Source organism: Hemiscyllium ocellatum, chromosome 5 (assembly GCF_020745735.1).
Source record: "Hemiscyllium ocellatum isolate sHemOce1 chromosome 5, sHemOce1.pat.X.cur, whole genome shotgun sequence".
NCBI lineage: Eukaryota > Metazoa > Chordata > Chondrichthyes > Orectolobiformes > Hemiscylliidae > Hemiscyllium > Hemiscyllium ocellatum.
In genome coordinates this window covers 30,595,801-30,610,665 of record NC_083405.1, presented here as the reverse complement: position 1 = coordinate 30,610,665, position 14,865 = coordinate 30,595,801, and the positions used below count along the sequence as shown (strand labels likewise).

General features: G+C 41.6%; 1 protein-coding gene across 3 annotated transcripts in view; it reads right to left on the bottom strand.

Moving 5' to 3' along the window:
• plekha8 (pleckstrin homology domain containing, family A (phosphoinositide binding specific) member 8) overlaps positions 1 to 14,865 on the bottom strand; it is a 62,922-nt gene that overhangs the window by 33,052 nt on the left and 15,005 nt on the right. For all 3 annotated transcript variants that reach the window (XM_060825374.1, XM_060825375.1, XM_060825376.1), the window contains exon 4: positions 14,018 to 14,151. In XM_060825374.1, the coding sequence (XP_060681357.1) occupies positions 14,018 to 14,151 (134 nt within the window). The remainder of the gene's footprint in view (positions 1 to 14,017; positions 14,152 to 14,865) is intronic.

Here is a 14,865-nt window from a genome sequence, read left to right as displayed (position 1 = left end):
TCCTTCCCTGAGCCATGTTTCTTAATCGCCATGATATTTCAGTCCCATGGTCCAACCATACCCTGAGTTCATCTGTCTTAACTGTCAGGCCTAGTGCATTGAAATAAATGCAGTTTAATTTATCAGTCCAACCTCATTCTCTGCTTTTTTCCTGCCTGCCCTGACTGTTTGACTCTCTTCTTTTCCCAATTGCAGCCTTTTCTCACTATCTCCCTGAGCACGTCATTCTACTAAATGCACTCTATGCATTCTACTCTATGCACCTCAACAAGCTACAGACCTGGAAAATAGCACAGTCTTGCTGCTCTAAAAACACTATTCCAGGATAACCTAGTATCTATGTTTATGTTTTTAAAGTTTAATCAAGAGACGGATCTCAGTAAAGCAATAAAAAAAACTACTCTAAATCACTACTGTAGATTTCACAAAAATAAGCCACTTAGCTGCTCCCCTACATAGTGAAATTCACAGCTGACTTTGGAGAAACCTATTTGTTTCATTTTCTTAGAATGAACTCCAATGTCCAAAGATACTTGTTACTGGACAGCAGAAGCAGTCAGCTGTGCAGGTTCACTGTGCAAGATTACGTCTCCATTTTTTTTTACCTCTCACTGATCTCTGCTTTTTCAAGTGCTGTTGCTTTGATCCTTTTCCCCCCCCCCCAAAGTTCCAGCTTATAAAACAGTAAGCATTGCTCCAAAAATTCAAGGATATCAGCTCCAACCCTGAAAAAAAGAGCAGTCCTTACAGCCATAAAGTCTTCATGTCGTCCATCTTGGATTACCCAGAACCCTTTTCATAGTTATACCCAAACTGATGCTCCTGAACAGCAGGTGAATGATGCCTGTGTGCTCTGGTCTAATTATTGCTGCTCTGCCTTTTTTTTAAAAATTCATTTACACAATGCAAGCATCACTGATAAGACTAGTATTCACAGCCCATTCATAATTGCCTCTGCAGAAATAGAGAGCCTTCTGAAGCATTTCCATCACGCGGTGAATGTAGCCCATTTTGACTGTACCTATTTGTTACAACTGAATCAGTGTTGTGAAATTAAATCAGCAATAATTAGAAGTCAACCAAAAATGTCTATACAGGTTTTCTTTCCTAAATGTGAGATAAGAAACGTGATGGATTTTTACAACAATCTCGCAGTTCCCGGGTCCACCAATACTGGTCCTTTCCCTTTTTAAAAGATAAATTCAAATGTTTTTTAATAACACAAGTTAAATTCCTCAGATAATTGGTCCAATGTTCTGGATTGTTAGGTCAGTAACATAACCACAATGCTACTATATCACAAGGTATTCCCAGCTTGTCAATGAATCCACGTAAACCCAGGGTCTCAGCAAGGAGTGTAGGATTTGGTTTAAGAGATGGGTTAAAGTGGGGTATAACATTAAGGTAGGAGGTACCTCCAATGAACTGTAGAATTGAGCAAAAATCCCCTTTATCTAAAATACTGGACAAATGCCTGACCTCCGGCTGCAACAGAAAAAAAAACAGACGTTGCTGCAAAAACTCTGCAGGTCTGGCAGCATCTATGAAGAGAAATCAAAGTTAACGCTCTGATGACCCTTCCTCAGAACACAGAGTCAGAATGATTTCAGTCTGGGACTATTGTTCAAGCTGGAATTCTAATTCACACCTCCAAACCAAGAGAGCAATCTGACACTTAAGACTGAAACTAACTTCTACATCTCGGATTAACATTTTGGAACCTAACATTCAATTCAATAAATATTCATTCACAGACATTCAATCAGAATCAAGTTATATGCTCTTAACTATCAGGATGTGGAGGTGTCTCTGTTGGACTGGGGAGAGCAAAGTTAAAAAATCACACAACACCAGGTTATAGCTAGCTACCTGACAAAGGAGCAGAGCTCTAAAAGCTTGTACTTCCAAATAAACCTGTTGGACTATAACCTGGTGTTGTGCTTTTTAAATTTAACTATTAGGAAGCCAAATGACCTCACATGAAACACCAGAAACACAATGGTAACACAGTTTTGAGAGGAGGTAACGGGGCACCCAGTTTGTATAACTACTAGTCCCGATCTGAGGGAGTGTGAGAACCTTTTCAACAACAAGAGTTTGCAAAGACAGCTTCCCCACAGGCTCCAGCCCCAACAACAGCTTTGAAGCCAAGAATTTCAGAGGCCGAACAGAGAAGCTGAACAGGCAAGACAAACCAAGGGCATCATTGCAACAAAGGACATCTGAGAGGGGGAATGCCAACCAAGCGCTATCTGAACAAGAGCTTCCTGACACAGGCCTGTCCTAAGCCATGAGAAATGTTGGCAAGAGTCTCAGCAACCAGGTGCACTTTAAACCTGCATTTTCCTCAGTAGTGAGCTGAAAACTCTGGAGACCCCCAAAGTATCCAACCTAGTTAGCAGGGAGGCAATGACAGGTGGTGACAATGCAGGCACCCCAGCGCTAGGAAGTCTGATTAAAGTTTCTGTGATTAAAACTGTTTAGTTTCTAATCGCGTTTAGCCCAAGCTTAATTTAACTGTGTATTTAATTACTATCCTCTATATAGTTGATTGTGTCTATTTCACTCTTTATTACATTTACTTTCATTACTTGTACTCTACTTACATGTTGTATTTAATAGACACAGTGATTCTTTTGCCCTGAAACAACTGTCTACTGTCTTCTTCATTTCACATTCCTAAATAAGTCCAGTGTCAGAACCAAGGATCTGGGGGTGATTCGAACCAGCTAAAAATCAGCAAATTACCGATCACAAACCAGAAACCACAAGCCCCCCACCTCACCCTAGTTCCAAACTTCCAGCTCAGCACTGTCCCCATGACTTGTCCTTCCTGCCTATCTCCTTTTCCACCTATCCACTCCACCCTCTCCTCCCTGACCTATCACCTTCATCCTCTCCCCCACTCACCTATTGTACTCTATGCTACTTTCTCCCCACCCCCACCCTCCTCAAGCTAATCTCTCCACGCTTCAGGCTCACTGCCTTTATTCCTGATGAAGGGCTTTTGCCCGAAATATCAATTTTGCTGCTCCTTGGATGCTGCCTGAACTGCTGTGCTCTTCCAGCACCACTAACCCAAAGACGATCATCCCATCCTTTGCCCAACATTAGCCTACACAGCTGAAGGTGGGGTAAAATACTGCTGGGGCTGCATGAGATCCTTACATGACTATTAATTGACAAGTAAATTGTACCAATGTGGACAGGCTACCCAATACCACACCCCATCTTGCTGTAAGATTTCAGATGGGGTGCGGCAGGCAGGGTAGGGAATAGAAAGGACGTCCATTGGATTTTACATACCTCCTATCTTCAAAGCTTACAGCAGCCCACACAATTGGATTCCAATTCGGAATTTGGGTTAGCTTCACTATCACTTTCAATCTCCAGGGACAGGTATTATCCTTTTCCTATTTGAAGATAAACATTAAAATCCTGGCTCTCTCAACCTCAAAGTCAGCATCACCTATGGGAAGCTCAGTATAATGCCTTCTTTCATGTTTGGAAAACAAACAAACAGCTACTGGCTTTCATTGTTTATTGTGTGGAAATAACAAACTGCCCTATTCATAGTGTTCCTTTTGTTAACTAAGGATGCTCTTTTGCGATGGCTTTGCTCTCGGTACAAACGTATTTCATATACACATTTTCTTACATCATAGTCACCAACTTGTACCAGTCACTTGCTTCAGACTTCAGCAGCATGACAACTTCATTCGATGTGCACAGTGTTTCCAGTGAGTTCTAAACTACAAATAATTTTGAATGACATGCATGAGCTTTTATTTGTAACTGAGTCAACTAGTTATTTCTGTTTGTTCCTGTTGAATTTCAGTAAGTGTTCACTCAAGCAATTTTGGATGCTTTGACTGTCACTTAAGAACTAAAATAACGTATAGTATTTAAAGATGCACAAATATTTCCACTTCATGCTCAATATTTGCACCCACCTTCAATGAATGAATGAAACATGCCTATAAAAAAACAAATTTCACTCCGTCTGCTTTTGTAGGAACTACGTATCCATCACAAATTTACTACATTTCATAATTGTTTAAAATTTCCATTGTTGCTAAATTTTAATATTTTACAATTAATTCAATGGAAATTTCATTTGTTTTATATCTTCCTTCAAAACATTGTTATTTAGTAATTTCCTACTCTTGTCCAAATTGACACATTCACATTGCCTGAATGATCCAACTGTAATGCTGCCCACTGGGTTAAACTTGAAGCAGCTACTTAAGTTGCTTTTCACACTGTCTCAGGAATGTGTTGATTTCCATTTCAAGGAGGAGCTTGTAAATGATACCTTGCTTTCTTCTGCCAGTTTACCTCCTACTGATTAAACTACATTCTAACTTAAAATAACCACATTGAAAATGCAGTCAGTCGCAAGGCAGCATATAGGTTTGGCCCGGTTAGCTGCTTTGTCACAATCTAAGTCAACACTTCTGCATTATACCAATCATTTGGATTTGCTGGTGCTGGCCTGGGGTGTACAAAGTTAAAAATTACACAACACCAGGTTATAGTCCAACAGGTTTAATTGGAAACACTAGCTTTTGGGGCACTGCTCCTTCATCAAGTGGTTGTGGAGTATACAATTGTAGGACACAGAATTTATAGCAAAAGTTTACTGTGTGATGTAACTGAAATTATACATTGAAAAATACCTTGATTGTTTGTTAAGTCTCACATCTGTTAGAATGACTATGCTAGTTTCACTTCTTTCATATGTAAATCACAAAACATTTTTTAAAAGTTACGTTCTCAGGTTAACTTTAACAATTGGTGTCAGCCAGATAATGTGTTGAAGGTGTTAGCACCGTGTGTGCTGTTGTCTGTGCCATAATGTTTAGACTGATTCTAATTTTAAAAATGAGTTAACAGAGTCTTACATGGATTCATGCAGTTTTTGAGCAAAGTACAATGTAACTCTGCAAGTACAAATTCAAAGTACAATGTAACTCTGCAAGTATATGTGTGTGTGCGCACTTAGATGCAGCTTGTGATTCTTACGTACAGTGATGAGAAACCAGACAGTGATAACTCTTATTTTGAACAGCAGAGCGGTTACCTGGCACGTCCACCCTCTATCCGCAAACAGTAACATCGGCAAAACATCTTCACCAGATCATCATGGTTGTTCTCTAATTAACTCTGAAGATATTATACTAGTGCACTCTAACCTCCCTGACACCTTACATGGTAATGCTCCAGCCAAGTCGTTCTCTGCCCAGGGACACACATACACCTCCTGCGTTTGCACAGGATACATCTCAGCACTCTTAGCTAGCTCTCTTAGTGTTCACTGATTTGTGCTTACATGTACATACCCAGCATCTCTGGCTTGCCTGGACTTTTAGGACTGACAGAAAGCTTATCAGTGAGTCTTGATTGCCAGTACTTAACTGTCAAGGAAGTGGGCACGTTACTGTACATCTGTGTCACATCCATATCGTGTGCCAACAACTAATATGGCAAATACCTGTATGTGCTCCACGCAAGTGCAGCAGTCTTCAGGACAGTCAAGGAGGTTTATGGTCTGTCTGGGGGGGAGCTACTGCCATAGTCCATCAAGGGCATCATCCAATCTCAGGCCAGGTAGCTCGCTATGGACAGTCAGCCACAATATGCAACCAGAGTTGAAGCATTCATGTCATTCCGGTCTGGGGATTGAGCTACAGTCAGCCCTGCAGATAAGGTCGAGCAATCTGGGTGTTACAGGCAATTCAGTCCAGGAGCCATGGAGGCATCAGTCTGAGAGCTGCAGCTTGCATAGTCAGGGCTGACTTCAAAAGACAAACCGAGGGCGGTGCTTAGGCCACGATCAGCCCTGGGGTTATGGGAAGTAAACATCAGGGTGGTTCTCAGAGGGCTGTCCATGTAGTGTCTTGGGAAGTGTAAAACCTTCCTGTCAGGACTGGAGCTATTATGTTGGGCTGCAGAGGGCACAATAATAGTGAAGGGTAACTCCAAATTTAAACTCCAGACGCAAGGTACTAGAAGACTGGAGAATAGCCAATGTGGTTCTTTTGTTCAAGAAGTGAAACAGAGATAGTACAGGGTTTATTTGCATTTGGAGAAGAATGAACTTATTAAGGATACTTGGTTGAATTTTTTGAGGAAGTAACAAAGATGAATGACGACAGGAAGGCTGTGAATGTTGTATACATGGACTTTACTAAAGCAGTTACAAGGTCCTTCATGATCAGTTGGTCCTGAAGATCAAAATGCATGGAATCTATGGTGAGTTGGCAAGTTGGATACATAATTGGCTTGGCCATCAAAAACAGAGGGTAGTTGTGGAGGACTGTTTTCTGACTGGAGGTCTGTGACCAGTGGTATTCTGCAAAGATCAGTGCTGGGATGTTGGAGGCTGAGGAGCAACCAGATAAGAGTATTTAGAATTATGAGAAACATGGTGATTAGTCAGTGCCTCTTTCCCAGGGTGGAAATATCAAATACTAGGGGAATATATAGAGGTGAGAGGGAGAAGTTTAAAGTAGATGAGCAAGGAAAGCTTTGATAAAAAAACAGAGAGGGTAGTAGGTGCCTGGAATGTGTTGCCAGAGGTGATGGCAGAAGCAGATACAATAGCGAAGTTTAAGAGGCATTTAGACACACATAAGAGGAGGCAGGGAATAGAGAGATACATGTGAGGTACGGCAAATGGAATTAGCTTAGAATAGCATTATGGTCCATGTAGACATGGTGGACCAACGGTACTTTTCTATGTTCTGTAAGAATGGATCTAATATAGCATGGTAAGACATAGGTATTAGAAGAGGAGGAATGATTCACATGTCACCAACACCCTAGTTTCAATGGGAGCAGTGTATAGCGATAGTAACACTGGCAATGCCATAGCCAGGGGTCGCGAGGGAATAATAAGATACTGACTGTCAAGTAAAAGAGGGCTGAAGGAGTGGACAGGAACAGCTTCACAAAAGGGTACATGAAGAACCCTTCCACAATGAGCAGCAGGGGAAATTCTGACTTTCTGGCAGAGCTACAACTTTATCTCAGGAGCTTGGCCTGAATAGCATTCCACTGCAACCAAACCTGAATGGTGGCTGCCAGCACACTGTCAAGGATGCTGCCTGACCTGCTGTGCTTTTTCAGCACCACTCTAATCTTAACCAGAATCAAAGACATGCAGGTACGATCACAGGAAAAATGTGTGTGTGTGTGTGTCTGATATATTGTATCACAGCCCTGTAATAAAGCCTCATTTGTGTTAGGTCTGACTGCTCAGAAATCCCATCTCTGAGAAGCTGTTCTGCTTCTGATGTTCCTCACAATAACCTCCAGCAGCTGCTGCGAAGGCTCCAGGGGGAGAAACCACAGCAGCAGATCCCTTCAGTGTGCTGGGAGGGAGACTGGGGAAAACCAGAAATAGTGGCCTACATAAACAATTTTGATTTGAATGCAGGAGGGTTGTTCTGTTAGTTTGCAGATGGTATAAACATTGGTGGTGTGGTAAATAGTGAAGAGGAGAGCCTTAGATTACAGGCAGATATAGATGAGCCAGTCAGATGGGCTGACCAGTGACAACTGGAATTCAATGCAAATAAATGTGAGGTGACACATTTGTGCCAGACAAACAAGACAAAGGGAATACAGACAGGTAGTTAAAGTGGTTAAGGAGGCTCTGGGATATCCAAGGAATAGAATTTAAGACCAAGGAGATCATGCTGGAATTGTATAAAATGTTGGTTAGGTCACAGCCAGGGAATTGTATGCTGTTTTGGAATGCACATTATAGGAGGGATGTGATTGCACTGGAGAGGCTGCAGAGGAGATTTACCAGGATGCGTCCCGAGCTGCAGAGTTTTACATATGAGAACAGATCGAATAGATTGTTTTACTTGGAACAGCAAAACTGAGGGGGCACATGATTGAAATTACAAGAGGGAATAGATCGGGTACACAGAAAGGAACTTTTCTCTTGTTAGAGGGATCAATGACCAAGGGAAAGAGGTAGGAGGTTTGGAGGGGATGTCAGGAAAGAAGTTTTCACCCGGAGGGTGATGGGAATCTGGAATTCACTCCCTGTAAGGGTGGTAGAGGCAAAAACCTTCCTAACATTGAAGTAGAATTAAATGTGCATTGCAATGTCACAGCCAGGTAATGGAAAATGAGTAGAACAGTTAGGTTCTTGTCTTTGACCAGTGCAGACTTGAGGAGCCATGCGACCATATTATGTGCTGTAGGCTTGGATGACCCTAAATTGGAGTCCTCCTGACCAAACCACAGTGAAGGTGCATACTGAGAATGCCCTGAGGCATAATAGCTGAACTGTACTGCAACCAGTGCTCTGAAGGAGGGGGTGGCCATCTTGTCCCAGAAGCTATGAAGGTAACAACAATATTTAATCTTTATACAGCTGGCTCGTTCCAAGAATCCACTGGGGCACCTGTGTGGAATCTCCCAATCCTCAGCCCACAAATGGGCTAAGGATGGTACAAATGCAGTTTAAGAGACCATAAGACACCGGAGTAAGGCCATTCAGCCCATCGAGTCCACTCCGCCATTTAATCATGGCTGATGGGCATTTCAACTCCACTTACCCGCATTCTCCCCGTAGCCCTTAATTCCTTGTGACATCAAGAATTTATCAATCTCTGCCTTGAAGACATTTAACGTCCTGGCCTCCACTGCACTCTGTGGCAATGAATTCCACAGGCCCACCACTCTCTGGCTGAAGAAATGTCTCCGCATTTCCATTCTAAATTAACCCCCTCTAATTCTAAGGCTGTACCCACGGGTCCTAGTCTCCCTGCCTAACTGAAACAACTTCCCAGTACACACCCTTTCTAAGCCATGCATTATCTTGTAAGTTTGTATTAGATCTCCCCTCAATCTTCTAAACTCTAATGAATACAATCACAGGGTTCTCAGCCGTTCATCGTACGTTAGGTCTATCATTCCAGGGATCATCCGTGTGAATCTCCGCTGGACACGCTCCATTGCCAGTATGTCCTTCCTGAGGTGTGGGGCCCAAAATTGGACACAGTACTCCAAATGGGGCCTAACCAGAGCTTTATAAAGTCTCAGAAGCACATCACTGTTTTCATATTCCAACCCTCTTGAGATAAATGACAACATTTCATTTACTTTCTTAATTATAAACTCAACCTGCAACTATTAGAGAATCCTGGACTAGCATTCCCAGATCCCTTTATACTTTGGCTTTATGAATTTTCTCACTGTTTAGAAAATAAGGTCATAACTCATTATTTATTTTTCCTTCACAAGGTCAATCCTACGGCCCAACCAGTGGGGTTTTCCAACCTCACTAGCTTTCCCAGGTACTTTCCAGGGTCCAGGGTGCTTTCCAACATACATCATATTGTGAACTCCACATTAAAACATTGCTAAGCTCATGAACAGCAAATGTTTTTTATCAATCAACGTCCAATTCATCCATCACGATCATCTTAGAGGGCTGTGCCAGATATCCTGAAAGCTAACATGATGCTCCTCCTCTTAGACCATAAGACATTGGAGTGGAAGTAAGGGCATTCAGCCCATCGAGTCCACTCCGCCATTTAATCATGGCTGATAGACATTTCAACTCCACTTACCCGCATTATCCCCGTAGCCCTTAAATTCTTGATGTCACAAGGAATTATCAATCTCTGCCTTGAAGACATTTAGCGTCCCAGCCTCCACTGCACTCTGCGGCAATGAATTCCACAGGCCCACCACTCTCTGGCTGAAGATATGTCTCCACATTTCTGTTCTGAATTGACCCCCTCTAATTCTAAAAATGTGCCCATGGGTCCTAGTCTCCTTGCCTATTGGAAACAATTTCTGAGCGTCCACCCTTTCCAAGCCATGTACTACCTTGTAAGTTTCTATTAGATCTCCCCTTAATCTTCTAAACTCCAATGAGTACAATCCCAGGATCCTCAGCCATTCCTCGTATGTGGACCTACCATTCCAGGGATCATCTGTGTGAATCTCCGCTGGACACGCTCCAGCGCCAGTATGTCCTTCCTGAGGTGTGGGGACCAAAACTGGACACAGTACTCCAAATGGGGCCTAACCAGAGCTTTATAAAGTCTCAGTAGCACATTGCTGCTTTTATATTCCAACCCTCTTGAGATAAATGACAACATTGCATTCGTTTTCTTAATCACTGATTCACCTTTAGAGAATCCTCGACTAGCACTCCCACATCCCTTTGTACTTTGGCTTTATGAATTTTCTCACCGTTTAGAAAGTATTCCATGCTTGTATTCTTTTTTCCAAAGTGCAAGTCCTAGCATTTGCTCACATTGAACTTCATCAGCCATTTCCTGGACCACTCTCCCAAACTGTCTAGATCCTTCTGCAGCCTCCCACTTCCTCAGTACTACCTGTCTGTCCACCTATCTTCGTATCATCGGCAAACTTCGCCAGAATGCCCCCAGTCCCTTCATCCAGATCATTAATATATAATGTGAACAGCTGCGGCCCCAACACTGAACCCTGCGGGACACCGCTTGTCACTGGCTGCCATTCAGAAAAAGAACCTCTTATCCCAACTCTCTGCCTTCTGTCAGACAGCCAATCCTCAATCCATACCAGTAGCTCGCCTCGAACACCATGGGCCCTCACCTTGCTCAGCAGCCTCCCGTATGGCACCTTATCAAAGGCCTTTTGGAAGTCTAGATAGACCACATCCACTGGGTTTCACTGGTCTAACCCACTTGTCACCTCTTCAAAGAATTCCAACAGGTTTGTCAGACACGACCTCCCCTTACTAAATCAATGTTGACTTGTTCTAATCAGACTCTGCTCTTCCAAGAATTTAGAAACCTCATCCTTAATGATGGATTCTAGAATTTTACCAACAACCAAGGTTAGGCTAATTGGCCTATAATTTTCCATCTTTTGTCTTGATCCTTTCTTGAACAATGGGGATACAACAGCGGTCTTCCAATCATCTGGGACTTTTCCTGACTCCAGTGACTTTTGAAAGATCTCAACCAACGCCTCCGCTATTTCCTCAGCCACCTCCCTCAGAACTCTAGGATGTAGCCCATCGGGGCCAGGAGATTTATCAATTTTAAGACCTTTTAGCTTTTCTAGCCCTATCTCTTTTGTAATGGCAACCATACTCAACTCAGCCCCTGACTCCCTTTAATTGTTGGGATATTACTCATGTCTTCCACTGTGAAGACTGATGCAAAGTACTTATTAAGTTCTCCAGCTATTTCCTTATCTCCCATCACTAGGCTTCCAGCATCAGTTTGAAGTGGCACAACGTCTACTTTTGTCTGTCGTTTGTTTCTTATGTATTGAAAGAAACTTTACTATCATTTCTAATATTACTGACTAGCCTACCTTCATAGTTGATCCTCTCCTTCCTTATTTCTCTCTGTTTGTTTTTGTAGCCTTCCCAATCTTCTGATATCCCACTGCTCTTGGCAACTTTCTAGGCTCTTGTCAGCCATGGCTGTCTAATCCCTCCCTGGATAATCTTTCTTTTCTTGGGGATGAACCTCTGTACTGTGTCCTCAATTATACCCACAAACTCTTGCCATTCTTGCTGTCCTGTCTTCCCTGCTAGGCTCTGCTTCCCGTCGATTTTCGTCAGTTCCTCGCTCAAGCCCTCGTAATTACATTTGTTTAACGGTAACACCATTACATCCGATTTTGCCTTCTCTCTTTCAAACTATAGACTGAGCTCTACCATATTATGATCGCTGCTTCCTAAGTGTTCCCTTACTTTAAGATCTTTTGTAAATTCTGCCTCATTACATAGCACAAGGTCCAAAATAGCCTGCCCCCTTGTGGGCTCCATGTCAGGCTGTTCCAAAAGCCATCCTTTAAGCATTCCAAGAATTCCCTTTCTTTGGATCCACTGGCAACATTATTTACCCAGTCCACTTGCATATTGAAGTCCGCCATGATAACCGTGACCTTGCCTTTCTGACATGCCTTTTCTATTTCCTGGTACATGTTGCGCCTCTGGCGCTGACCACTGTTAGAAGGTCCCATTATGATTTTTTTGCCTTTGTGGTTCCTCAATTCCACCCACACAGACTCCACATAATCCGACCCTATGTCATTCAGTGCCATAGATTTAATTTTGTTCTTAACTAACAAGGCCACCCCACTCCCTCTGCCCACCTCCCTGTCTTTATGATAAATCCACTGTCATTATCACCTCTTTATTGATACTTTTGCTTCTGGAGCCATGACTCACCTTCTCTCGCCTAGTATAAATACCTCCCTTTTTTTAGCTTTGACAAAGGGTCAGTTAGACTCAAAACATCAGCTCTTTTCTTTCCTTACACATGCTGCCAGACCTGCTGAGATTTTCCAGCATTTTCTCTTTTGGTTTCAGATTCCAGCATCTGCAGTAATTTGCTTTTGTGAAGACATTATTCAGTTAGGTTAGATATTGTGTTGTTGCAAAGGTAAGCAGTTCCTGTTTCACAGCAAAAGCAAATGTGGTTTCTTTGTTTGGCCTTTCCTTGCCTTTCCTGTTTTGCAGGAAATTACTGTTAAAAATTGGTTGAACGCATTGTAACTTATGTAAGATGTTCCCACATGCAAAAATGTCAACATTGTATGACCTGATGGGTGTTAGGAGGAGCAAAACAGTCATTCAGACAGCATTATAACATTGCATGGTGCGAAAGAAAACTAGCTACTGAAGTTTGAGTCATGGTCATGTATCTGAAAACTATCTACTTGATGTTTCTATCACCTTTATCAGTTTGACAGGCATCCATTGGGCTTCCCCACCATTGTTCAGCCTTCAGTGAATGCTGTGATACAGACTGTGAGATTTATATACAATTTGCAGTACCATTTAAATCTGAATTTTGAATCAGTGGTAGGTGGATTTTCCAAAGAGTGTAATGGTTTGCTTGTAGATGTTTCTGCAGCCACAGTGACTTATTTTAAATATCTAGCAAGAATAACTTTCAGAACTAAATGGAGGGTTTATGACAGAGCAAGGTAAACTACTGAACATTAGGGATTGGTTAAAAAAAATACAGCCAGATCTCTGTCAGAGAAACAGGGTAGAACTTTCTTTTCTAGGTCATATCCCTAATGATGATGGCTGCAAAGCACAGTGCAAGGGACAGTTTCTGGTTTGCAATGTTTGAAGTGATGTGCAGCTATATTTCAAATCTGCTACCCATGTGACATGACCATCGGAAAGTACCAGCACTGGCAAGCACTTCCATCTCTGCTGCCACACAACTGAACAAGGATGCATTATTAGTGAAGTGAGCAGTGGCCATTTGGGTGAGAAACGTCATGGTGGGCCATGGTAACATCACTATGCCCCTCTATACTACATCCCAAAAATAACATTTCCATATAAGATGGGAAAATTCAGTCCTATAGTACTATGTGAAGAATAAGTTAGTTATTCCCATTGTTCTAGTCAATATTAGTACCAAACGAATATCACAATAGATCATCTGGTCTTTGATTTAGCACTGTTTGTGTGGCCTTGTGTCCAAACTGGCAGCTGCTTTGTCCAAATGACAATAGTGACTATATTTCAAAGTATTTCTCTGCCTGTGAAACACTGTTGCCATGTCCCACGTTCAAGAAAAATGTAAGTTTGTTCTTATGGTGCAAAATTTGATTAGATAAGTAGACTTGGGAAATGGTGCTATCAGAACAGGATGGACAAGCATGATTTAAACTATTTATTGGATTGGAGGGCAAATGATAACAGGGTACTGACTGAACTGAATAGCCTTCCAGAATATTGTCACTTTTGTTTATTTTGATGGTCTGTTTATTAATGGTATCTTTCCCCGATGGCTAGAATTGCTGTTAGCCTAATTCTTTTAATTGTGTTTAACCAAGTTCTGCTGCAATGTTTTGTTTCCACTGAGTTATTGAACATTCCATTCGATTAACTTGGCCATTTGCTCAGAAAAATAACTATCCTTCAAGATACTACATGTATTAGAAAAACATTAGCAGCAGTAGGCATATCTATTAACTAATACATACAATGCAATGCCACAGAATTAATATGTACCTCTGTATCAGTTGGGTTTGACTGGTTCGATTGTGCACTCGCTTTTAGGTTATTCACTTGGTGGAGGAGAAGATCACAATACAATCTCAGCTCGGAGACCTTCTTTTTCAGGGATTCAGTGTTTTCACTTATTTCTTTAGTTTAAAAAAAAGGAACTTAATATTAGTTGCTTTCCCTTGAATTTTCTATTAGCCAACTATGCTCTCACAGCTTTATACACATCATTATATCTTTTACAAGAGAAATTGGTTTGAAGTTTGTATCCAAATAGATAACAGCAAATCTTGCAAAGATAACTTCAACTTCTTCCTGCAACAACAGTTCACAAGTTTTCTAAATTATCACATAGCAATTTTCAAGCCTTTGGTTATTAGTGGTTATCCTTTATACAAAGAAAAACCCAGATAGTATTGTCAGATTATTCATTCACAGGAAGATATCTGAACTCAAGTCCATCCCCTCCTTACTCAGAATCCACATTCGTAAACTTCATTAGTGAGCAAACAGAGGCAGGCATATTGTATATACAGGCTACCTACGTGGTTCCTGAGCTTTTCAGAAATCAGAATTGAACAAAAATGGTCTGGATCTTAACTGCCCAACACAATCATGTATTATGTACTTGTCTCAAATATTCAGATAAATTTGACAGAACAGATAAAATAAATCTTCCAAAAATGACTAAGTAGGCTTCATAAGACATGAATGATAGAGATACCTTAAAACCATTTAATAATATCTATACTTTAGATTGAATAATCCCACTAAATCATATGTAATGGAAATTTAAGGGATCATATTTCATCGCCAGTAAAGCTAAATGTTTGAGGAGAAACTTCATAGCAAAA